The sequence below is a fragment of the Harpia harpyja genome, chromosome 17 (assembly GCF_026419915.1).
Source record: "Harpia harpyja isolate bHarHar1 chromosome 17, bHarHar1 primary haplotype, whole genome shotgun sequence".
Lineage (NCBI taxonomy): Eukaryota > Metazoa > Chordata > Aves > Accipitriformes > Accipitridae > Harpia > Harpia harpyja.
In genome coordinates, this window is record NC_068956.1 from 1,767,608 (window position 1) to 1,793,921 (window position 26,314).

Sequence of the window (26,314 nt, forward strand, 5' to 3'; positions counted from 1 at the left end):
AGGGAAGAGGTTGTATCAAGCCTTTTTGCCTTAGCTGAGTGACTGACCTCTTACCTGTTGAGGGTTTTTTTCTCTTTTTTTCTTTTTAAATTGATTTGGAACGTTTTTCAGGCTCTATTGATGTTGCTGAGCAGGGCAGCTGCTCGAGGTGCTCAGCATCCTGCTGAAGCCAGGGCAGCCTTATAGCCCCAACAGGTCAGTTTGGTTGTATCCCTGCAGCAAACAAACTCCTAGAGCTTGGATTCACCCTCACTGTGCAGCCTTGAAAAACAGGGTGAAGATCATGTGTTTAAGAAGCAGCTCTTGATAGCGCGTAGTAGTGCTTTGCTCTTTCTCTTAAACAGATGCAAGGATGTTCTACACAAAGCTCCCACTAGTGTCTAGAAACTTGGATGCAGGTATGCTGCAGTGAGCTTTAGTATTAACTGAGCTTTAGTAATTGTTGGGGGCCGTGTGTGTGCATGTGCCCTTGTGTTACAGCAGATGTGAAGATGTCCACCTTAGCCTTAATGAAAAAGGCTTAAAGTTAAGATATGTTAAGATACTTGGCAGTCAGGAAGAATACAGTGTGCCCAGATATCCTCGTTCAGCTGATGGACACTAACTTAGATCATATGCGTAAAAATCCTTGCTGATACCCGTATGACTGTATGAATTAAACTGTCAATATGCATAAACTGAAGTTAAGGTTAACAACTTTTTGTGCTTTAAGATATTGTTCTGGTTATGGATATTAAGGAAACTGCTTATTGAATCTTATTCATAGGTAAAGCTATATGTTGAAAGTAAGAAAACCAGCATATTTTTCTTGCAGATGTGCTACAGGTGCTGAATTCTGATCTGGCAGTAATGCTTGCTCCCCTGAAAATCACTACAGTTGTTCTGATGTTTTGTTTAAGAGGTGTTGGTTTTTTCATTTTTTTACAGGCAACAATTGGCATTGACTTCTTATCGAAAACCATGTATTTGGAGGATCGAACAGTGAGTAAGATTTTTGTTGCACTTCTCCATGTACAGTAGGAATGAGGATCAGCATCTGTTGTAATTGTGCAGCCCACAGTTCTGAGATCACTTGAAAGTAGAGACTGAGCCTTCATCTACCAGCTGCTTCCAGACTGACAAGGGCTGTGGAGACAGCTCCCTTGTCTGTTTGGGGAAACGGGAAATCACCATTTGGTTCATCTGTGGAGGGCTCATGAGTGCCATTTTGCAAGCGGGAGAAGGTGCTATAGTGTCATCCTATTTGAAGAAAGAGATGATACGGATAGTTTGAGGGGTGCATAATGGTGGGAATTTGGAGAAGGGGACCGTGTTTAACGCCTTCAATTTTTGATGTCACAAGACGGAAAGATAAAATATAAATTGCCAAATCTTGCCAGTTAATAGCTAGCTCGATATGCTTAATATTACTTGTTTAAAAAGAAGGTTGCCTTCAATAGTAATCCAGGAATAATACTTGTTCCTTAGCTTGGTGCAGTTCTAGTTCCTGAAATGAAATCACTCCTCTGTGGAGCAAGCCTGTGGTTTAAAATGAGCTCAGATTCTTAATTAAGAAATTCAGCCATTGAGCTATTTGCAGAAGCAAATTCTGCAGTGCTGCATAAGCTTATGGTATTGTATAAACCCACAGTAAATGTGATTGCATTGAAAGTGCTTGAGTGATGAGATGTTCTTTCCATATCAAAACTGGCCCTTGCACATCTTGCCATACATGTTGCTTTTAGTATATCTTGCCTTTTTTTCAGAACCTTGATGGTAAGAGACATTCAGCCTCATTTGTGTGCATGTTACTTTGCAGTGTGGCTAAGGCTTAAATATAGAGTAATAACTAGCATTTTATCCTCCTTGAAAAATTCACATTAGTAGCTTTTCCAGTACTTTGACAGCCAGCCGCTGAAGGCTCTTCCTTGAGAAGTATGGTGTGTGGTCTGATTCTTCCACCAGCAACCATCCTCCAGGATGCTGGAGGTTACATGCTTGAGTCCTAAGGAAGGATAGCAGCAGAGCATGAAAATCTTGTGTAGGCAGAGCTGCAGGTGAACATTTGCCTTAGTTTTCTTGTTGGTCCTCTCAGTTTGAAAGCTGAGCAATTCTATTTCTCCCCTTTTGGAAGGGAAGCATTTTTTAAAAAGCAGAGACAGTGGAAAGCCGAGATAGGTGCACACATACCAGTTTGGCTACTGCTAGCGCTTGGGAGAGATTGCTGTAAAGGAGACAGTATGCTGCTGCTCCCAGTCCCCAGTCATCTCCTGCATGAGCTTATAATTTTTATTTAGCTTTTTTCAAAAAGTAAAATTTATTTACTCTTTTATTTTTAGTGGCAGTTTGGCTTTTTTAATTTTCTCCCACCCACAGATCAGGTTGCAGCTGTGGGATACTGCGGGTCAGGAACGTTTCCGTAGCCTCATTCCCAGTTACATCCGTGACTCTGCTGCTGCTGTAGTAGTTTACGATATCACAAGTAGGTATATTGCACTGGGTTTGACCTTTTTCTTATTTTTCTTGCTTGTTTGACTGATTTTGTTAGGTACGGTTGCAATTATGGGACACAGCAGGTCAAGAACGGTTCAGGAGCTTGATTCCTAGCTACATTCGTGACTCCACTGTTGCAGTTGTTGTTTATGATATCACAAGTGAGTGGGGGGAATTCTGCATTTCTAATACTCTGCCCCTTTCATCCTTTAGCCTAGCTTTGCATGTCCTATCACAGTCATCTGCTTGTTCTTCATTCTGGCATGAAAAAAAAATGTTTTCTTTTATTGTAGTCAAGTTTTAAGCTAGCCACCTGGGTGCTGCTGTTGTAATGTATAAACTGTCTTACAAATGACATCATTTTGTAACCCTTTCCTATCACATTCTCCTGAAGCCTTGAGTCCTGGCTGGTCTTGTTGCACTTTACCCTTTTTCATCTGCTTTTTGATCATAATATCACCTATGACTTTTGGTCTCAAACACCTGAATCATGTTCATAGATATCTGAATTCTTAAATTAGAGATTTTGCACTGATAGCTGTAGCTTGCTTCACTCCATTTACCCTCCCCCCCCAAAAAAAATTCTGGGCATGGGCTGGGGGGGAAATGCATTAACATCACATTTTCATTTGAATCAGTCACTTTCACATTTTGCAATATGTAAAACTTACCACTAAGCCCTTATCCTTTAACAATTGCTTTTTCATTTCTTACTAAGGTATGTACATTTTTGTGAACTAAAATATTAGTGCCTTTTCAACCTTTCTCCTTCTCTCCCTCCCCTCAGTCCAGAGACCCCTAACTTACTAGCTTTCTGTATTTACAAAGAACAGAAGTTTTGTTTTAGGAGAACTAAACCTTCAGACACTTTCAGTTCTAAACCGGAATTGACCGAGAGCAATGGCCTAATTCTATACAAATGCAGAAGTGCTCATCCTTTGATTTATAAATACTAGAAGATTACAGCAGGAACACGGGCTTTACCTATAAAAGCTTTAATTGTTAAAAATAGCACTTTCATTTGAGCTAAAATTACAGGTTAGCTGTGAACTTTGAAATTTTTTTACTGACCTAGCAAATTCAATATTACCAAGTAGTAAAGAGAAGAATTAAGTTGCTGGCAAGTGATCAAGTCTTGACTGTCTAGCATACAATATATTACTATGCAGTAGAAGCCATTAAAAAAAATCAATACTTGTCAAGAACTGCTGCAGAGCCTCCCCTTTTTTAAGTACTACTTTAGCAAGTCATGCTCTTTGTGTAGCTAACTGGCAAATGCTGAGCTCCATGGCAGCTTCTACACAACTCATTTTTCCTTAGAGGATGCAACTTTTCAAACAACATACTGTCTCATTAGATCAGGATAGCTTCCTAAAATTCTTATCTTGCAGCTTTTAAGGGCATATTATTAAGAAAAAGCGTCTGTGGATAGGTTAGATTTGTATTTCTGGTTCTATGCAAATGATTTGGAAACTATTTCGAACTCGCTGTTCAACAATACAGGAGTTGCTAGTATGTTGTATAACCCTGATATTTCCTAGAGAAAATCCTGAACCTAGCAAGTAAAAAGTGATTAAGCTGTACAAAATGTGTAGCTGGTATTAAGTACTTTTGAGAAGCAGTGAAACTGTAGGAACCTCTTGCTGTAGATGCACGAGTCATGAGCAGTATAGAATGCAATGTCCCCATAGTATAGAATGCACATTAATCCCCATTCCCTATCTAAAATATTTTATGTTGAACTAAAAAAAGAGGGAACTGGTCTAAAACACAGTGATCAGACTTCTCATTTTAGATGCTGTCAAAACCAAATTATAGATCAACTCAGTTCACTTCCTGGCTTTGAATTCACCTGTAATGAAGTAGTAGCCCATTTGAAATTAATGCCAAAGTTTTCATATGCTTCAGTGTGGGAGACTTAGGGTTTCACTTGCTGATTCTTCATCACCCTATTATGCCAATTCTAGAGAATATGAAGCTTTTATTTGAGGCTTACAGGTGTATTTACTAGTGATCAGTGAAGAATACCTGCAATGATAATCCTCTCCACTGTTCTCTGTTAGATGTAAACTCGTTCCAGCAAACAACAAAATGGATTGATGATGTCAGAACGGAAAGGGGCAGTGATGTCATCATTATGCTGGTGGGAAATAAAACAGATCTAGCAGATAAGAGGTATGGAGGAGTAACTCATCTTTCAAATGTTTTTCTTAATCTGCTGCTGTTTTCTCCTAGACAACTATTATAAAAAGGACACTTGTGTGGTTTTTTTTTTCCCCCACAAACTGCTCAAGCTTGTTTTAACTATGCTGGAGATGGCTGTGACTAGAGAAATCTCAATTTTAAAACTTCTTTCATTTGGATAAGCACAAGTTTCCAGCACGATGCTGTGAATGAGTTGAGAAACTGTCACCAACTTGTTCGGATGTCAGGAGAGAATGGAGTGTTAACTACAATCTCCATCAGTGAATGAATAAGCTAAAGTCATTACAAATATTCATGCTTAATAGATTTGCTCAGATATATATGAAAGGTGCAAGTAATCCTCCCTTTTAAAACTCTTCAGGGGTTTTTGTAAGTTGGCAAACTTAAATATTTTTATTAGAAGTTGTGCATCTTCAGCTTTTGCTGCATTGTGTACTCTGCTTATTCTGGGTTTATGATATTCTTAGCACAAATGAGTAAAAAGTCACAAAGGTAGAACAAAAGCATGAGAGGGAAGTATTCTGGATTTGAATGAAATCCCTATTACTTCAGAATAGATTCACTTGTGACCCTTATTTCAGATTTATAACAGCCTATTAAGAATTCCTTATGCACACATGTGCCCCTCATACACCTCATGATTTTTGTTTGGCAGTTCTTGAACCAAAGTTTCCCCCAGTTTTTGCTGTAGCAGACTGCTTAATGGGTGGCACACCTAGCCAGGGGAAAACAGGACAAAATTCATTTGATATGAGGTAGTTACGCTTGGTCCTTTATTAAAATAGTTTGGTAGGCTGCAAGTTGACAGTTGTTACTGGGGTATTAAAATCTGTTGATTGCTAATTGTTCAGACATAAAAGCATAGCTTCCTGGACAGGGATTTGGAGAAGTCTAGTTGGCCCACTTAGCTGTTCCACTGGAAAGCTGAGTTCTACTTTGGGAGCCAAGTGTGCCATAGAAGTCCATCTGATACAATGAAATGATGATCCTTGTCTACAGCTGTGCTCAGTATGTGGCATCTGTATGCAGGAGAAAAAAAGTTAAATGTTTTCAGAACTGTTAATGAAGCAGTCATCCCCTTGGGCTGAAGATGAAAATCTTAATTTTCAAGGTGTTTGTCTGTTTGGGTTTTTTTTCCTAATTCTGTGTTATCTTTCCCAGACAAGTGTCCATTGAGGAAGGAGAAAGAAAAGCCAAAGAGCTGAATGTAATGTTCATTGAAACTAGTGCAAAAGCAGGATACAATGTAAAACAGGTGAGTAATGTCTCAGGACTGGTTGCAGCCTACACTACTTCTGTTAATGCCCAGTTGTGGAAATAGGACTTCCCTAGACATTGGGAAGCCTTTGCAAAGGGTGTCAGAGGGACATTTGTAGTCCATACATAACGAGCAACGTCTCAGAGTTGAATTTTTGACTGAGGTTCAGAAGGATCCCTGACTTTGCAGCAAATGACTTGGAACTTCTTTCCCCTTAGAAAAAAGGAGTTACAGAAGCGTTGTGGGTACGGAATCATATCTTCCTGGATTTTTGATAATCCAGATTTGGTGTTTAGATTGAAGGGATTAAGGCATGAGCCAAAAAGTTGAGGAAACACAGGTCCAAGGACTGTTTCTGGTATCTATTCAGTGAAAGAATGCAGGCAAACCAGTCAAGGAGGAATGCGATGGCTTAAAATGCTTCCACTGTACAGTGAGACATTGTAAACTGGTGTTCCCACTCTGTTGGAAGGCACTGAAAGTGTGAGCAAATGTTCTTGGACGGCCGAAGCTATTTATTTCTGTTAGATGACGAGTTGCTTTTGAATTGCGGAAAGCAGCGAAATGTCTTCAGAGCTGATGTAACTGCAACGAAATTAGGTTTTATGTTGTGAGATGAGCTGCAGCTCTTTAAATTCTGACCTGCTAGATGAAGTTTTAGCACTTGTGTTAATGAAGATAAATCACTTGGCAAACAGTGAACTGGTGAAAGTAGTAAACGCTGTGGAACTGATCTGGTGTTTACATGAAAGAAATTTTGTTGAGCTTGTTAGTTATGTAAGCAAATATGCTTACTAGCAGATCATGAATAGAGACATCCTTACTGACTCAGTGCATAATGGGATACTGCTTTTTCATTGATCTAGCGATTTCTCATACGGAGTCGTGACTGCTAAAGCATTTGGCAGCTGGTCTTGTGGTAGGAGGAAATGCAGTAGTGCAAGATGTAGAAGACATTCATTCTTGGGTGTCTCCACAGAGCAAACGCATGCACACACATACGTGTATGTATATAATCACATGTATATTTTATATATGTAGTTACACAAATGGTTTGTATGCAGTTTGTATGCAAATGGTTTGTATGCAGAATTGTATCAGGAGTTGCTAAAACAGGGTTATAAATTACTTTGTACGTTATAGACAGGACTAAACAGTCTGTTATTAAAATGTCCCTTGACTTTGTATATTAGTAGCAAAATTATTCCCTATATAATGGAATAATTAGATGTGTTAACTTAGCACTGTGTTTCAGTGCATTAGCAAGCATGAAAGTGTTCAGTTCCAGGGTCCACCAATTATCCTGCCACAACAGAGGGGCTGGCTTGTAATTAAGGCTTGGATTCTGTGCTGGAATCCTTAATCTTTACTTAGACTAGGGGGTGTGCACTTGAGAGCAGTTGCCTCGCTGAGAGGAATGATGATGATGAAGCTCTAGTCCCTCTTTCCTTGAGGGAGTTGCTGTGCAGCTGACACGTTTCCAGAAGTCTGTGTCCAAGCCTATAAGGTAGCTTGTGGCTTTCAGGGCCAGTTGGAGCCCTGGCGATTTGAGATGTAAGTAGGAAAATCTTGTCTGGTATGCCTGTAGTCTGTTTTGGCATAAGATGCTGTTGTTTAATAAAACATGTGCTTTGTAAAGCTACCACAGCCTTCATCGTGAAGGATGGTCGCTCCGTTTAATACATTATGAAGGAACAAACTTTGCCTTTTTGTATTTTATGCTGAAGCCGTTAAGGGATTGTAGTAATGAGATTGTCAGAGCACAGAGCCATTTCTATAGCTGTAGCCTCACTTGCACACACTCTAGAGAAAATTCTTAGTTGCATAACGGAGGTCTAGACAAATTATGCCTCTGATTTTAATTGCCAGGTTACATGCTGTAAGACTACTACTGTGAGAAAATAGGCTTGGTAATTCAGCTCCAGAAAAAAAAAAGTGGTTGTGGGAACCTGGGGGCTAGTTCCCTCTGTATTAAATGGAAGATTTGATGTTCTGAGACATAATTCTTGTTCTTCACTAACATCAATAAACAGTAGTATCTAAAAAACTTCTTGGGGCTGTTACATATCACTGCATCATAATCCGAGTGGGTACTTCATGTAGTGTGAGGTCTTGTCAGAATGGGACAAGAAGACAGATTTTAAGTGACTTCGTTCTCTGTGTAAAATTTCAAAACAAAAGATACAAGTGGTTTTTCAAAAAGAAATAGAAATGGATTTTTCTTCTGAGTTTTGATCCTTGTGTTGCAGGTGTGGACTGGGATTTTCAGGAGCTTCAAAACTATTCTATATATTTGAAACCCTCATTTTTTTATTAGTTTTGTAACTAGTTATTGAAACGATTCTCAAAGGATAAGACTTTTAATACCACTAGTTATCTAGATCTCCGTTTCCTTCTAGCTTCTCTATTGAATGGTATGAATTTATTTTACTAACTTGTCAATAAATTCTTCCCCAATGAAATGGGAAAGCATATGGGTACAACTGCAGAATGGATACTTTTCTCATAACCTGTATAAAATCTTTCTTTAATAAGCTGAATGCAAATTTGACCTTCCCATAACTGATAACTTCTATCCATAATATATTCTGATTCTGCAGAGCAATTGCTGTCCAAGTTATTTTCATACAGGATTTTTAATTCAAGTGTCAAATTATTTTAGATACAAAGTCCATATTTTGACTACATATAATGAAACATGTTTATATAAAAATTAAGACCACTTAGTGCTGGATATTAAATATTAATGTAAAGGTGAATCTTAGACTAGTTGATGAGTCATTGGTTTGTCCACTAGGGTGTAGGTTCAGATTTAGCAATTACCATGCGGCTTTGATACTGCGTATGACTGAAATATGTAGATTAGGGAATATGAACTGTTTTGGTGTGTGGCGTTTTTGTTTTGTTGTTGTGTTGGGTTTTTTCCTTCCACACAAAACTCTTGCCTGCCACTATTAAAACTTCACAGGTTGTCAGTACTTCACTTGGCAGCCTGTCTGGACAGTCCAGAAAAGCTGACAAAACACTGTTGTTTCCCCGATGTCCTCTTTTCCCAGCACAAAATCTGTCTCCTGGAACTGAATCCTGTGCCTTGGGTTAAAGGTAGGGAATGGCACAAGCTAATGCAGAAAGAGACTTGGGATGAAGTTGAACCCTCAGTCCTCTATTGTTGACTTCTTGGCATTTCCATCCCCTTCTCATTAAGGTTTTGATTTCTGCGTGGTGTTGGATGTAGGCACCTTGATTTTACCAATTCCAGAGTGAGCTCTGTTTTTACTAAATCCTCGTGTTTGGCCCACCATAGCTTCCTTGCTTTCTTTCCATCCTTTCTTTCAGGTCAGAGATGTGAATTCCAGTGTAACTTGTGTGCAGGTGAGTCCTGGAGACATGACTTGCAGCCCTCACTGCCCTGGATCTGACTGCCAGGCAGGGTTAGCAGACGCAGAGGCAGCCATTTGGGCAGCTCGGGAGATGCTGTGGGGCACTAGCCAGTACACCAACCTCATTCTAGTTTTAGTCAGATGTTGAAGAATAATGTTATCTCATAGGTGGTGAACCTTAGTGCTCTTTGTGTTGGCCCAAGCACTAGGGTTCTCCAAGGATGCTGTCCACAAGGTTTCAGAAGCAGTGTTTGCCCCATTAAGGATACAGAAGAAGCTTAATTTCTTGTCCTGCTTGAGGAGGGTAATGGCTAAGACTTTTTCACCTCCTCAGCTGTGTCACTTGTTTGCTAGCCGTCCGTGGGAAGCCAGGGTACTTTTGACCTTGTGTGCTAATTTTAGCTTCTTGCTCATCCTTTGCTACTGGAAGGCAGCACGGATAAGAGGAAGGGGCACTGTCTTCAGCTCTGTGCTCGCTGCAGCTATCCTACAGATCCAGAGTGCCTGGCTTTATAGTGTGACTCTAGAAGGTGAGTTGCACCATACTTCAAACAGCATGTATTTCAATGCCAGGGTCTTCTACCAACAAAGAAATAGAGGGGAGTGTACCGCTGACAGGCTTTTTTTGTCATTCCCCTGTGGCATGAAAGGGGACAGCTCAGAAGACGGCACCTCAGCTAACGCAGTACTGGGGGCTGAGGTGGAAGTGAGTAACCTGTGGCTTGGTTTAGAGCCTTAGGGGTGGATCATCCATGTAGCCACTGCAGAGAAAGTACAGAGGATTTGCAGCCTCTGTACATGCTGGCTGAAACTTGGACACGGCAGACTTTCTTTTTATGACTTCTCTGGCATTTCTTTTCCCCGAAGACTGATCTGATGAGCTGCTGGGGCAAGCTTCATCTCTTCTAGTTGCACACTGTCAAACTAGATTGTAACATACAGCTGCTGTGTGCTGTTGGATCTGTTAGCGTAGAGCTGTCTCCAGTCACCAGGGTACTATACGCTTATTGTTCTTTCTGGCTTTGGGGAGTGGGTGTTAAAGGAAAAACGAGTGGATGATACTGTGGAGTAAAAATGGCGATATTATTGTTCTGGGGTTAAATTGATGCAGTAGGAAATAAAAATTGGCTTTTGGATCCTGCAAGTTTCAGCAAAGACTGATTGCTGGGGAGCCTTAGACTGAGGAGAGAAGTAGATAACTTGCTTCAGTTAATGCAGAGAATCGTAGTCTCTAATTCGTTTTATTTGTCAGCCCTGAATAAGCTTTAAAAGACTTTGAGTTTCATGCTCTATCTCGGCAGTCTGTATTTCAGGGAATCTTATTGTTAGTCTGTGGATTTCATGCCCAGAATATGTCATTTTGCTGTCTTGTAGAAAGAGAGAGGGGGGAGAGCCCTGAAGACCTCCTTACAGCAGTACCTGGCACACTTCACATTTGCTCTCAAAGAGCCACAGGCTGAATATGGTATTTGGCAGAAAAACTTTCTCACGGCAGTAGCTAAAGGACTGTGGCCCCTCGAGTAACCCTGTTTTCACAGAGCTGGCTGCATCTAGCAGCTTGGCTCTTTCTCCTGTCTTTTGATTTTTGTCTATCTGATGGGCAAGATTTATTCTTTGAGTTGCACTGGTCTCCTCGGAGAATGAGAATTAGGGAAACATTTTTGTTTGCTTTGCGTTGGAGAACAGGTTTCTTGCTTGGCTTTTCCATCTGGACAGTGATCCTCCTGTCCTTTCCATATTGCTGCCGGAGTGTTACAGTGAAAACTGTTTCATGCCTACAGTCATCTGTGACACTGATCTGTTGGGGATTTACTGGCTGGAGTAGCAGGAAAGGCACAGTTTGGCAAATGAATTGAAACTAATGGTGAGAGATGAGGCTTTTTTTTCCGAGTTTAATCAGAGGGAGGTTGCAGGGTTGAATGCTGAAAGAGTTTGTGTGGCTTAGTCTTTCAGATAGCTGCGTTTAACTCCTGCCTTGGAAAAGAGTCCTGAATGCTCACTAATACATGTGTTTTTATACACAAATATATGCACAGATATTTAGACATATATATGTGTGTGTGTATGAACTAATTATATATGCATATATATATGCAACTGCCTGTGGCATTTTTCAGTGGGATAAGACTGCTGGCTTGGGTCCTGCGAAGCAGTAAGGTGCCTGCGTAGAAGGCTGCTTTCTAACCATCATGAAGTTTCCCTAATTGGATTTGTTCACACATGCTGTGGCTGATAAGCAGAAGGTTAATAAGAAAGTTATTTTCTTAGTTGCCAAATTCCTTTTTTAGTCAAATAATTTAGGGGAGAAATACCGCTAAAGGCATAATTTTATTCCTGGTCTTAATGTAAAGAAAGGATTACTGTATTTTAAACACTTAGCCTTTCTGTCAGCAGCTTGGTTTAAATGCAGTAATTCCAGTTGGCTCCCATCAGCTGAGGTTTTTTTTAAGACTCCCCACCTCTCCCCTGTATAAACTGCATCCCTCACTTTCTACATATTGAACAAGAGGGAAATAAATAGCAATGTCACAGTTTAAAGCAATTTTTTTTTTGTTATGCTGTTTCCACCTAGGATCTCAAGGTGCATGACATCAGCAAAGAGCTGTATGAAGTGATGCATTTCCCCTCTTTCTATCAGAGCAAAGATGGCAAGTGAGCAACCTAATTTGGGCATGATCTGGTAGGATTGTGCCAAACTCTGTTGCATATCCACCCTTAAAACTGATGGGAGGGATTTTTTTTCTACCCCAAACCTTCTGTGTCAAGAACTGGGTCAAAATTACTCTTAAGACCGTAGTGTATGAGCAAAAAAACCCACCAGTATACTGGAGGGGTAGGTAAGCTAGTTTGCTCCATTTTCTACATCTAGTGTATCACTTGCATATCAGCAGGAAAGTGTGTGTTGGAAGGATGAGAGGTTTAACAGATCTTCTCCTGCAGAGCTAATAGGGATAGATATAGCTATGAAGTGATGTGCCAGAGAGGAGCAGAGTTTACCGTATCATCTATTTATGCATTGACAACATACCAGTACACTTCTGAAAGCATAACCGTAGGTGGTATTTGAATATTTTGCAATACAGCTGTGTGGCTGTCCAGTAATCCTTTTTTTTTTTTTTTCCCCCCAGAAGTCACAAAGCTGTTTTCTTTCATAAAATTGAAGTTGAGATCTGTTAATCAGCCTGTGAAAGCTCACCAAATATTGAACATTTTGAGAGTAGAAGTAACTTTAGGGACAAAGCCCAGTAAAGAACAAGAGTCAGAACCTTCTGTACCCAAATGTGATCGAGTCAGGAAGTCTATTGAAGACTGTTAAATGCAAAGAAACCATCGAGACTGCAAAGCGCTCGTGGATTCAAATATGGTGCTAAAACTTTTAAGGCTTCCAGAGGAAGATGAGATTAAATCTCAATTACTTCCTTGATCATCTCCAAGATGCAAAAGAACTTATAATGGATAGTCTAGTGCTATACTGAGTGAAAGAAAAGCCTTTTGAAAAGTAATAAAGCTAAGGATGTTGGTAGTGATTGGAATGGCAAGGAAAAATAATGCTGACCATGAGGATATGATGGGAGATTGCTCTGAAAGTCTGCAGCTTCTTTCTTTTCCCCCATTTCATTCTTACAAGCCAAAGTGCTCATGTCTGACTAGTTTTAAAATGCTTGGAAAAATCATAGTCACGTTGCCTTTTCAAGCAGAATTAAGAGCGAAGAGTGGTGGTGAGATGAGGCAAGCAGATACAGTAACAAGAAGTGGTGAGCTCAATTGATAGACATTTTTTTGTACAAGGATTACAACTAAATGAAGGTTTAGCTTCTCCCTGTGTCAAAATTATCTTAATTCTGACCAGGAAGTCTCTCTTGCCTTTATACTTTTGGGTAGTCGTGTGTTCCTGCTGTCTGTTCGGTGTCAGTGGCTGGTACAGTTTAGCATCTAGAATTTTGACGTGATCTTTGTTTCTTTGTTGTTGGCATATGAGAACTTTTCAGTGAGGCTGGGAGGCTCAGGATAATGGCAGAGGTTAATACAAACTTAGAGGGGGATACTAAGCTTTTTTGCTTTGAAATTGTTGGCTAAAATCAGTGAGATACATCAAGGACCGGCTTCTTAGACCCTATCCTTGTCTCAGTCCAGATTTCAGTGTATGCCTATGAAGTGGTGTTGCTGTTGGTGAAAAAGGGGTGAGGATGCTGGAGATGGTTTCTGGAGTGGTTATGAGGGAGATGATGGGAATGGCGAAGGAAAGCAGCTTTGCCTTTTTCTACCTGTCAGTTTTGTCCTCTCCTCACGTAGCAGTCTCTTTACAACAGCAGTGGTGACAGCGAAGGTCAGATACCAACGAGCATATTGTGTTTGTACTCCTGCCTTGCAAAGGTCACAGCTGCACCTGACAAACCTGGGGACTTGTTCATGATTAGCTTGGAGGGTACTTGTCAAGCCGATAAAGTTGTCTTAATGTCTTCCCATCATCATTTGGATGCTCAGGGCCAAATTTGCAAAAGCACTTGCGCCCTGATCTGCAAAGCTGTTTCAGGTACCAACATTCATAATATAAACAGACTGACAGTGGCTTGGCTCAGTTTTCTGTAGAAAGTGGGTCACTGGGAATAAGTGGTTTAGCTTTGTGTCATTTGAGGAGAGGATTGAAATAATGTGCAATAATGTCCATTTAACACATTAAGGCTGACGTCAGACTTGCACCAGGCATTTTGGGACTCCTGAGCTGCTGTCGGGCATGCAGTGCGGTGATGTTAACACACTGATGGATGGAGATGTTGAGCGCTTGGAAACATCTAGTGTCCTGGATGCTTGATAATGTGCAAGCAAGAAACATATAGAAGTAACAATGTCTGTAATGGTGTAAAAATATTAATGCAGTGTATGTCAGAAGCTTATCTGGGTGTGTGCTGAGTGCATCAGCATGGGATCAAAACTCTACTAGGGCTGTTCTTCAAAGGTAAGAAACAATTAGGTAGTCATTTGATAACCCTGATGAATAGTAAAGGTGCTGTATATCCTTCCATCCATCTGATCTGTCCTGTCCTCCTGTCCTGCTGCGCACACACTCGCCGAGGCACATAAAAAAGAGAACACTACTGATGAAACTTGTGTGGTTCCTACCAACTGAACATGGCAGCTTCTCAGAGAAATCGCATACAGCTGAAGGATAGTCCTTAACTGTGCTGTTCCTGTGCAGGAGAAGACAGGGTATCGTGGGCTCAGGAAATTCACGTGAATTCTCATGCATTAATAGTGGACAAATCTGTGTAGTCCTTGCCCAGAGGGCTGGGGAAAAGCCATGTGGTAGGAACCAGAAGTCTGAGCCTCAGGGGCAAAGGTAGGAAATGCAGGAGAGGGAGTTGATCCTTTTCAGTCTTACCTCTCAGCCTCCTTCAAGTGGAATAAAACTACAAAGAGAGTTTGGAGCTAAGACCTTGCTAGGAGACAGTGTCCAAGTGAGAGGTAGAACAACTGCTTTGGGATTGCAAGTGCACTTGACACTTGTTCCTGCTCTGTGTTTTATACCCTGAGTATGGACATATGATAATGATGGAGTGGGTACCAAAAGTTGAGGGTGCTCAAAAAAGGATTGGGCAAATTCCTGAAGGAAAGATTCTTTGTCTGGTTCATAGGGAGCCTGAGCCACAGATAACGTGGAGCCTGGAAGAAGGTGCTTAGGGGATGTCATTATGTACATGCCCTATTCTGACGCTCTTCTGTATGTGCTAGCTTGGCCAATATTGGTGACAGACTCCTAGATGTTGTGTTTGACTTTATCAGTGTGTCCATGCTCCTGCGTAGCTAATACTCTGTGCAGGTGTGAAGGTGGAGTTCCCACCTGACTTGGGGAAGTTGTTGGGGGTCTATGGACATCTATGGCAGATGTGAAGTGGAAATGCTGGATTCCAAACAGAGCATATTTGCAGAGAAGGTGGTAGAAGGTTTGCTGCTTGTAGCCAGTAACATTTGATCTTCAACAACAAAAAAAATGTGGTTTGCCTTTTCCTAAGAATAAAGGTTATGTTTGGTGTCAGGCTTTTTGGTGTAAGCAGTGTAAATAGTACCAAAGGATGTATTGAATCATTGTTTGAACTGTATCAACTGGGGTGCACTCTTTAAAGTACGATTGTTTTGATCTGTTCCCTGTGTGTTTTTTTGCAGCTTTTCCGACGCGTGGCAGCTGCCTTGCCTGGAATGGAAAGCACACAAGACAAAAGTAGAGAAGACAGTATCCTTTATGCGTCTGTGCTGCGATTCAGTGGTGGCAAAGCACTGCCAGGCATTACTGTGGACGAGGAAAATGCAGGCCCTGAATAACAAGGATGAAGGAGGAGGGAACAATCTCTCTCCTGCAGCCCTCGGTCAGCTTATGGACATCCCAAAAAGAGGCCTGAGAGGGGGAATAGGGGCAAGTAACCTTCGAGCTTGAAGTCCTGAGGAAGAAGGCCTGGTGGGATAGAAGGCTGGGACTAGGAGTGTTAAGTGTGGAGACCCCTACTGTAAAGCAGGGGAAGTAGGGATGCTTAGGGCTGTGAGGTAGTATAAAAGTGAGAACAGCTGAATGAAAGCTGAAGGGAAGACAATGGGAAGGTGCAGAAGGGTGCAGTCAGATCCAGAAGGATTCTTTGCTTGGTGTTTGAGGAGGTTGGATGTGAGGAGGGAGGGGGAGACTATGAAGTGGGAGAAAACAGCTGCAAAGAGCCCTGAAAAAAACTCTGTGGCTCTTGCAGATTTGATCGGCAGAGTCCTAGAATAAGAGGGTGGAAGGGACCTCTGTAGGTCCCTTCTCCAACCCTCCTGCTCAAAGTAGGGCTAACTCCAAAATCAGGCCAGTTTCTCAGGGTCGTGTTCAGGGAAACTTCAGACATCTCCAAGGATGGAGATCCCATAACCTCCCAGGGCAGCCTGTCGCAGTGCTTGACCCCAGACGGCTCTGGGCAGGCATCTGTGTGGTGTGAGGGAGGAGAAGACTCAACTGAAGGGATCAGTCTTGGGCAAAGGAAAGGAGGTGGCATGAGGGATGGAAAAGGGACAAAGCTTTCTGCGTAACAAGCAGTATGGCTAAATCTGAATCGCTTACCTGGCCAGCTGGGTGTGTTTGGGGAGGGCAGTTAAGCCCATGAAGGTGCTTTTGTGGGTGGCTTGTGACAGAACTGTAGGAGTGGTTGTGGTTGTTCAGCATAGTTCTGAAGGTGAGAGAAGTTCTGTGATAACTGAGCCGCTTCTTACAGTCTCTGCTCCACCTGAATACCTATTTCTGCTCCCTTGGATTAGAGAGGAAAGGTAATGTGGAAAGTGGAGAGAGGGCTGCTTGCCGCTGCACACAGCTCCTCCTGCAGCAAGAGTGCTGGACGGGAGGTGAATGGACAAAGTGGGGGAAACCACGGTGGGTGCTTCCAGGTGGGAGCAAAGAGGGGTTGCATTGCGTCTTGATTGAAAGAGTTGATGAGATGCTAGAAGGGGGTAAGCTTTTTTCAGTGGAGGAACTTTTTCAGGGTTGTCAGTTTTATTTGCAGCAGGGATCACGTAGCTGGCAGCTGGTAAATGGAGGACAAGTGGTGCTTTGGAGGAAGGATGCGGCAGGAACTGTCAGAGGGGGACAAGCTTGGTGCTGAAACTACATCTCCTGTAGAGTGTCTTACTGCAGAGGGGAAAGGAGGATTTGGGAAGCTGTGGGTTGCAACTGCTAAGGCACAAGCTTTGTGCGATATAGACTTGATTGATCAAAAATACTTTGTTATGCAGGTCACCAAAAGGTTAATGAACAACCATCTTTATTAATGAGGATGGTAGTAGCATGCACAGGCACTGGCTGATGGGCCTGCAGTTTCCCTATCAGGGAGTTTGATCACTGGTCTCTAAATGGGAGTGCAATAAGGGCACTTTGAATTTGACTTCCTGCAGGCTGCAGATAGCAGAAATTGAATACAATTGTCTCCCAGACAGCTGCACTAGGGTTAATAGTGGGGGATTTTCCATAGGCTTTTTTGCAGAATGTTGAGGGTTCAAGGATCTTGAACTGCTTGTGCTTAGTGATGAAGCTGGCAAGGCTCGTTTCGAGCATCTCTGACTCTTAAATGTGTGTTGAGGTTTAGATCAGCGAAACAAACAGACCAAATATTTCAGACGGATTACTGGTCTTTTGTTTCCCTTTTTGTGTTTATTTTCTCCCAACCTCTGTATAAAGCAATTTCAACCCCCTAAAGAAATAAGTTGGAAGTACCAGCTGTGTGACCTGTTTGCCTCTGTGTTAACTGATAAGGGAAATGCTTGAGACTTTTGCTGAACTGCCTTGAGTCAGGTTTGGGGATTAGCGTTCAAAGCTCCTCCTGTGAAAGGCTGCGTAAGCGTTGTAACTGTAGGGCATCAGTCAGGAATTGGAGTGCCACAAAGGGAGTAGCTTATCACAGGCTGGTTCAGAGCAGCAAGCTCTCCAGCGACCTTATGTTCTTGTTGGATATTAGCTGTCGTTGCAAGGGGTGAGTTCAGGGAGGCAGCAGGGGTTTTGTTGGCTGGCAGCGGGGTGAGCAGAGCAGTTTAACTGGAGGAAGGATTGATGGGAGAGTTCAGGATGGCATGTACGGGGGAGCATCGCATCTGCGAGCTGTGGGTGGTGTAAGTACTCGGGGGTTAGTGATGGGCACAGTGTGAGAAGGAATGGCCTCGCTAGAATATGCTGCTGGGGGATTCTCTTAGCAGAGCACACGCTGCCGTCTGTATTCAAACCCAAACAGCCTCTCCTGCCTGTCCCAAAGCTGCATGCGGACAGGGGAGCGAGAGGGAAGTACTTGCCAGTTGGCGGTGAAGTATAGAGGAGCAGGAGTTTGAGAAGGAAGCGAGCTGTCCTTCCCTGGGTTCCTCCAGGCTCCTGCTATCTCCAGGGCTTCGTTGTTCTTTGAGCCAGCAGGTAGAGCCCCTCCTGGGTGCCCACCAGCTGCAGGTGCTGCTCTCAGTGCTGGCAGGCTGAATCCAGCATCGATTTGAAACCGGGAGTTTCCAAGCTGTTACTGGTTCCCTCTGGAAATGATGATTAGACCCGTCAGTGTATACATCTTTAGTTACTGTACCAGTCACTTTGGAAGCAGAAGAGATAGCTGGGGAAGAGCAGACTCTGGTTAGAGACAGACATTTGGGGTCTGACATTGTTTCTGCTACGTACTTAAGAACGTGCTAATGCCAGGGCAAGAGGGGCTGCTGAGAAACCTGTATCTTGACTTTGTTTTGAAGCTGGTCTTTTCAAGAGCTTTTTGAAAATACTTTTCAAGTATTTTGGTGGGAAATACTGAACTGAAAATGCCAGTCAAAATCCTGCCCCACCTGTGCTTGGTAGGGAAACAGACTTGGATATTTCTTTGCCTTAACTTATTTCTTCCAGTGATTGACATAAAACTGGAAAAGCCTCAAGAGCAGCCTGTCAGTGAAGGAGGCTGTTCCTGCTAATACCATGTGGCTTCTACCTTTCTCCAGAACATCACTGCTTTCCCTCCCTTTACTCTTCATTGACTGCAGTGTGAATATTGGCTTGAACCTTCCCCTTTCAGTAATAACGTATTGCAGTTCATCATCGCTGGCTGTCTCGTGGAGATGATCTATTAGCTTCACAAGCACACACACACACACACACACACAAAGAAAATGTCAGTGTCTTCATTATTTATAAGAAAAAAAAAAAAGCCAAAATATTCCAGCATATTCTAGTTATAACTTTAAAAAAAAATAGGTACAATTTCTTAATATTTGTTCCTTTTTTAATATGTTATGATATTGCACTTTGAAATGATGGAAACTGAGTAAGTTTTGAATTGGACTTAGACGAGATGTATGTGCAGAAGAATGCTCGCAAATCTTACCCATTTGATTTCTCTAACGAACTGGAAATGACTAGACAGCAGTCAGAAATGCAAGCGGAGGTGGCATATGCCAAGGGTTAAATGCTTATCCTTACAATAATAAAAAAATTAAAACCAGGCTCTTAATCTTTTGAGCAGAGATAGTCTGACTGGTTTTCAAACCCCCAGTCATTTTCGGAAACTAACCTTAGCGGGGGTTTCGACACCACGAAAGGCTACTGGATTTTTTAGTTCTTGCAGAGGCAACGTGAACACATTTCCAAGAAAGAATACTGAGAAATACAAAGTGTCTTTCTGAACTGGATGAATGGCTTCTGGAGGATTTGGGGGGGGAAGGAGAGGGTGGATGTGCATTAGCAAAACACTTGCAGGAAACAGGGAAATATGTTTCGAGTGCAAGATGAGTTTTAAGAGCAATTTTTTTCTTCTTTTATGTAGAACACCAATGAAGTAAATTGTTACTGCCCGAGAGATGGGAACGTAATGTTTTCAGCTGTTTGGAGGAGAAAGCGGTTTGCTTCTTTTTTAGGGGAAATATTAAGTGAATTCAGGACTGGCACTAAAACCTGCCGAAGCGGATTGAAACCTTTTAAATTTGGCATAAAGAGGAAAGAGCAGCTGGATTACCCAGTGGAGATGCTGTGCTCACAGGCCAGTTCACGGCTGGGAGAGAGGGGGTGACGGAAAGGGGGAGTCGCTCCCGCTTTTCTGTAGCGTGGTCGTAGGTCGACTGGGGAAGAGGGTGTTTACTTTGATCATACAGAAATCTAGTTGAGAGATCTTAGATGGAAAGGAAGGGAGTTTAATAGGATGGAAACCAACTTACGATTATGCAGATTTATGCCTTTATTTTTTAGCTTTTTTTTTTTTTATGTTCAGTCTTCCAAGTTGGTTTAGTTTGGTTCACTAGAGCTGTATAGTTTGGTTAAATAAGTAGTAATTTAGTTTTCTATTTAACTAGGCTTACAATTAACCATTTTTCTTTGATATTTATTTCTTTGCTTAATTTTTTACTATTTTCAGTAATTATGTTTTGTTTTGCTGAGGAATCCGTTTAGAGCTTTGCTGATGTTGCGAGATGTAGCTACCCGAGAAACACGGAATCGAACACACTAGAAGTGCACCCTTTTAATCTTTACTAGTCATTGTGAAGTTGCTGTGTAAGTTAATAAACACAATTGTAAATACATTGTTTGCTGGGCGAATATGGCTGAGTTACAGTGCAGGAAGGAATTCTTGAGTCTGTGTTGCGATTGCTACGTAAATGAACAATTGCAAGCAAATATTCAGGCTCCCCCTTTGTTCTCTTCTGCCCCTCTACCATCTAAAATAACCAACCGGGGAAGAGAAAGGGAATCGTCCTCACCACCACTTTCACCAGGAAATGGGCATAAAAGATTTGGAATTCTTCATTCCTGAAATGAATGCTAGACTCGTGCCCTGCCCTGGGTTTATAGCAACTCTGCACAACAATAACTTAAAGGCAGAATGAGATGTAAAGTGCTTTTATAATGCAATATTAAAGGCGAGTTTTTTTGACGTGGCATGTCTTGAAATAAACATCAATGATATGTGACAAAGGATCATTCTTTATTTAAAAGAAACTCTTGGGGGGAAGGAAACCTGGCTGCTTTTCCTGTATTGTACTGTTCTTAACTGTGCAAAAATGGTTCATCTTGCTGCTTTTTCGTTTTGGGTTTGTTTTGGTTTTGGGGTTTGTTTTTTTTTTTACCCCTTTGGTTCTTCATGCAACTTACGTTGGTCATCATTTGGCTGTTTTCCACAAGCACATACTTTTTTGCCTCTGATATAACCAAACCCCTACGTTTCCCATAGTTACAAGCTTTAAGCACTGGATTTGCAAGGAGCTGGCTTAGCATGTACAGGTTATGATGGACGAGCAGCTCGGCTGCTTTTAATGGAAGCTGCTTGTGGAGAGTGGCTGCATGTCTGGGAGCAGGTTTGTTCAACGGGCCCGTTGTAACTTGCTCTAAAAAAAGGTCTAGAAAGGAGCGTGTCCACAAGCTCCGTGTTCAACACAGCCCAGTGGTTGCAGGAACAAGGACGAGTCGTCAGTTGTTTGGCATTTACCCCCAGGAGGGCCCTGAGGTCTGCTCAGGACAGCCAGGTATGTTTTAACGTATGTCCTTGCTGATAGTCAGTGCTTAACGTGACTACAGGACTCAATCCTGTCCTAATCCCGGTTTTCCAGAGAAAACACACTTCCAAAGTGAGCACAGGAGCAACACAGTCTTTATTTTTTTTGCACCATAATTCCTCGCTCCATCCGTCTATCAGGTTTTAGGTTTTAATTTTCTTTTGCTCCATCGACATGGCCGGTAGAACCATGGGAACAGACTTTTTTTAATGATGATTTTGTAAACAGTGAAGGTTTCTGCTCTGTTTCTTTTCTCCTCCCCACTCTGGCTTGATTGTTGTACAGTACATTATGCAGCTATTCCATTACTCACTTTTTGTCTTGATACAAGTAGTTGAAGAAATTGTATAAGGGGAAAAAGGTTCCTTTTCTTCATGTTGGAATGTCACTGGTACCTCAGCTCTGTTTGATAATATGAAACAACAACAACAACAACAATCCTTAGCGCTTGAACTAAATAAATACCTGTCTCATTGGAAAGCTCTGGGTCTCTTCTCTAAGTATGTCCATCAGAACGCAGGTTCGAACGCAGGGGGTGCAGGGCCTCAGGCTCATGCTTTTGGGGTTTGAAGCGTGCAGGAGGCTTTTTTAAGGGCAAGAGTAAGTTTCGGGGGGGGTTGTTCTGGTTTGGTTTTTTTTTGTGGGAGGAAAGATGGTGGAGTTGTGTGCTTACTGTCGCTCCGGTTCTATACGGTGTCTCTGCGATTGTTTCCAGCGATCGACGAGTGGTACCGAGGACGGGTACAGAGAGCACGTCCTCTGCCTGCTGCAAGTGTGCCTGTCTGGTCCTTTCTCGCTCTCGAAATCCAGCCGTTTCCTCCCTTCCCTTTCGCAAAGGTGATTCGGGCGCGTTGTGCGGCCTCACCGCTGCCTGCTTCGGCCTCCCTGGGTGCCTGCTCTGCGATAGCCGGTGAGCGCGGGTGGACCAACCCCACCTTCCTTGAGGAGGATCCTCCTTAAGCCTCCATCTTGCTGGAGATGGCAGACGAGGGCTGCGGGGACGGGTAGGTGAGTACCAGTAATAGACGCTCTTTGACAGAGTTATCCGTGTCTAGTATTCTAGGGAAATTAACTGGGGGTTTTTTTGTCTGGTAACACCAGCAGCCTAACCTCTGTCACTTGTTCAAGCTCTCCTATATTAAAAGGACTGTCAATAAATTGGTCGTGAAATTTGGCAAGCAAGAAACTTGAACATAGTCTTGTAGCTGTGGAGATGTGCTGGAATTAGTGATATGGGAACAGCCGTATGGTGAGGCTGTATGGGGAGAGGTCACTGGAAAAGGATTTTGTCACTGGGGGGAGCTTCTGTTCCTTGTACCTGGCACCTCCAGGTCCTGCCCTGGGTGGGAGCAGCTGAAAACACCACGTTCACCTCTGGACAGTGGGTTTGGAAGGAGTTGAACTTCAGTGGGTGTTGTCTCCCGGGTAGCACTGAAGCGTGATGGTCTCAACCCCTCACTGCTCCCCGTTGCCACTGAATTACCTTCATGCTGCTGCTGTGTGTAGCCTTGGGGCTGTCACCTCAAATACCGGTACCGCAATTTCCCACCTATAAAAGGGCACTGGATTAAACTGCAGAGAAGGGGCTGTCTCTGAGCAAGGCATGGTCTGGGGGCACACATCAGCTCCGGCGCAGGATGCTGGTCCTGGCCGTTAGCTCACGGCTGCAGCAGGTCAAGCTCTCTGCTTCCAACCTCGTTGGTTTTTATTGGCTATGAAGTCGGATAGGGAGTGTCTGGCTCGGATTAGAGAGTGCCTCATGCTGGCGTTTGCTGATGGCTTCTTTGTCTGCTCAGCTGGAAGGGTCAGCGCTGAATTTGCCAAGCTGGAAGAGCCGCGGCATTCTCCTAGCAGCATCTGCAGAGCTGCCGCAGCAGCCGATACCGTCCCCTCGCCACACAGTGTCGGGTTTGCTTCCAGCGCCCAAATCCTCAGCAAACTAGACAGCGAGAGGGCTCTACCTGATGCAGCAGCACCTTTTTCCATGCTGGGCATGTACCAGCTCCGAAAGGAAGATAAATGGAGGGTGGGCAGTCTGCCTCTTTACCTGCGACGTGGCTGCGGCAGAGGCTGCCAATGCGCTCCTGCAGTCAGGAGAGCAGCTGCAAACACCCGGACCTCAAAACAGCCTCTCCCGTCTGCACTGCCGTAGCGCTCGGTGCTCAGCCTCCTCCTCTGCTGCTCTGTCATTGCCTGAGCTGGGGTTTCCAGGCTTGCTGGGCTTGGTTTTTCAGCGATTTGCGAAAGGACTTTTTTTTTTTTTTTTTTACCCTGTCTTTAACAACCTTTCCCTTCTCCACCCGGTCGGACCGCGTGCCAAAGTCGAACATGGCTTTTTAAAAGGTATTTGGGATCCTCTTGTAGCGCCTGAACGTAACCGACTGCCCAGACCGATGCCGTAAACGCCTGGCTGAGGCGTGCCGGCAGTTAAACGCCAGCTAATTGCAATGACACGAGCAGCTCTGCCGTTCCCTGGAGGATGAGGAGTAGGGCAGGGCTGAAGGCAGCTCGGGGTCGAGGCAGCTGGGTGATGCTCCTGCTGCCCCGTGGTTCTGCCCTGCTGGGTTCGGAGGGAGGAGGCTCTCCACAAGCGCTGTTTCCGAATTGAATCTTCCAGGCTTGCCACCTGTTTCTGAGGTTTTGGGTATAAATTAAAGCCATTTTGAGTGCTCGCTGTCGGCCACCCAGAGAGCGCGTCTGGAACGAGGGTTGTGTTAAAGGCCTTGATTAAAGTTGCCGCTAATGAAAGCGCTGAAATCACTCTGTATCCCCCCTGCACAGCCAATCGGTCCATCCGCGGTGCTGCGTGACCACGGATACGGGGTGTTGGAGGGAGAAAATGGTGTTTATCGATTCTTGCGGGGCTGGCGGTGGAGTTGGCACTGACCTTTCCCGCTTTTATCCGAGCTGGGGAAGAGGGGACGGGTGGAAATTTGAGGCTTGATCCTGACATTTGCTGAGGCGTAGCAGCCTGCGATGCAGCTGCTTTATTTCCAGATAAGTAGTTTTTGATCGCAGCAAGGGTCAAGCAGCCTCCAGCTGATTCCTTTGTTGTGACACTCAGGGACGAATCTTATAAGGTATTTTGTGGGCATGCTTGGATGTTAATGTCTTGAGCCTGGTCCCACCGCGTTAATCCTCATTTCGGAGGGTTTTTTGAGTTGTTCTGGACTTTGGCCGGTGTTTGGGGCTTTGGCAGCCCTCGCTACTGGGAGAGAGGGGTCATATGAGTCTGTATTTGAGTGCGAATGGAGTGGGTCAACCCTAATTTCTGGTTTTCGGCACTTCTTGTCCCGCTGGTCCTGTGCGGCGTCGGTCCTAGTCGGCACCGAAGGCCCCCAGGAAGCCCCTCTCCTGTGGGCGAACCCCTGAGCGGAGCAGAAACCAAGCCAGGTGGTTTGTGGATGTTGTTTATGCTTCCAAATTTCTTTTTAACCTATTTAATTGCTCCCTCATTTAGCTTCCTAGCGAGGGGTCTGACTGCCATCAGCTGCTCCCACCGACAGCGTGAAGACCCCAGGAATCGCTGCTGGAGGCACGTGCTGGTCCGTCGCTGCCCTTCCCGGTGGCCTTGCCTGGATCACTTGGTGTCCGTGGGTCTTCGGGAGATGGGCACAGCCCCGCGCGGTAGGAGAGAAGCGGGATCATCCCTGGGATGTTCAGGTACCGCAGGGATGGGGAGCTCGCGGGTCTGTCTGAGCTGGGGAAAAGGAGCTTTTGCAGGTCAGCAGCTGGACGTGGTGTGGAAAGGAGTGCCGATTTCCAGGTCGTGCTGCTCTCGGCGAAGCGTTTCCAGATGTTTCCATCTCCAGGCGTGTCTCACCCTTGGGTTATGCACCTTGTGTGGTAACTGCCTGCTAGCGGCTCCTCGCCTGGTGCTGGAGACGGGCTTGCTTGGGATAAGCTCCCTCTTTTCCCAGATCCGCGAACGCCCAGGATTGCTGAAGTCCCTGAGAAAAAAGGGTTTAGGGGATGTCCCCCTGCTTGGCATGTCCCTACAACTGCCTCTTCCCTGCCCAGCCCAAACGGTCTTGCTCCCGCAGGTTGTGCTGATGCTTTATTCCCACCAGAGCTGGGCTCAACCCTGGGGGGGTGCTCCGCATCCCAGGCTGCTTCGTTAACAGCCAGACGTGCTGCTCTGCTTCCCGGCAGATGGGACAGCACCGGGGAGTCTCCGTCGGCGCTAATTGGCAGCGGCGCCAGCTGGGGTTTTGCGCAGCTCCGGAGCCAAACCAGACTCGACCCTTGTACCCCGGTACCTTGGGACTTGGTGGTGGGGACAGGAGATGGACGCCCTCCCTGGCTGGACCGCGCTCGCCGCAGGGATGCCCCATCCCTCTGCCCTGCAGCAGGTCCTGCTCCCTGGCTCGTTTCCAGCCACGCGGAGGAAGGGGCTGTGGCTCCCAAAGCCCTGCCTTTGGGACCAGGGTGGGGGGACACACCCTGCAAAGGGTCTTTTGGTCCTGCAGGGACAAGTTTAGGTAGAGGTGACGATGGAAAATAGGTCGGAAAACGGGACAGCAGCCTCCTGTGTTAGACGGGGCCAAGTGCGGATTCAGGAGGGAGCAGATCGAAGCGGTGTTCGGCCTCCGCGCAGCTCGTTTCCCATCTGATGTGCATCCTAAAAGCAGTCGTGGGTTTGTTGTTTCATTTCTCCGTCGTGTCCCCCCCACCCCTTTCCAGTTGCAGCAGGAATAACCGCAGGGGTCTGGGGATCGGCGGCAGAAGAGAGCACGCGCGATACCGCGGGGAGGTGTAGAGGTGAGTGTACCGTACGGGGGGACCTGGGCTGGGAAATAGGAGTAAGGCAGAAGGGATGAGGGCGCAGAGGGGTGGACAGCGCTGGATCCTTCTCCTCTCCAACCCTTGAAAGCTGGGGTTTGCGTCCTGGGATTAATGCGGCGATGGAGGGGCTGTGGGAGAAAGCCTGAACCCCTGGCTTAGAAAACGCTGAATTTTTTCTAAAAGCAGGGGGCAGGCAAACCTTAGC

At 44.4% G+C, this 26,314-nt stretch overlaps 1 protein-coding gene across 3 annotated transcripts in view; it reads left to right on the forward strand.

The window, feature by feature from the left end:
- Positions 1 to 21,804, forward strand: part of RAB6A (RAB6A, member RAS oncogene family) — a 64,265-nt gene extending 42,461 nt beyond the window's left edge. The window contains exons 3-9 of one of the 3 annotated variants that reach the window (XM_052813071.1): positions 928 to 981; positions 2,356 to 2,472; positions 2,528 to 2,633; positions 4,536 to 4,647; positions 5,839 to 5,932; positions 15,478 to 15,544; positions 18,692 to 21,804. In XM_052813071.1, the coding sequence (XP_052669031.1) occupies positions 928 to 981; positions 2,356 to 2,472; positions 2,528 to 2,633; positions 4,536 to 4,647; positions 5,839 to 5,932; positions 15,478 to 15,544; positions 18,692 to 18,756 (615 nt within the window). In that variant the 3' untranslated portion in view covers positions 18,757 to 21,804. The remainder of the gene's footprint in view (positions 1 to 927; positions 982 to 2,355; positions 2,473 to 2,527; positions 2,634 to 4,535; positions 4,648 to 5,838; positions 5,933 to 15,477; positions 15,545 to 18,691) is intronic. The other 2 variants (XM_052813070.1, XM_052813069.1) reach the window with 2 other exon arrangements.
- The last annotated feature ends 4,510 nt before the right edge of the window (positions 21,805 to 26,314 follow it).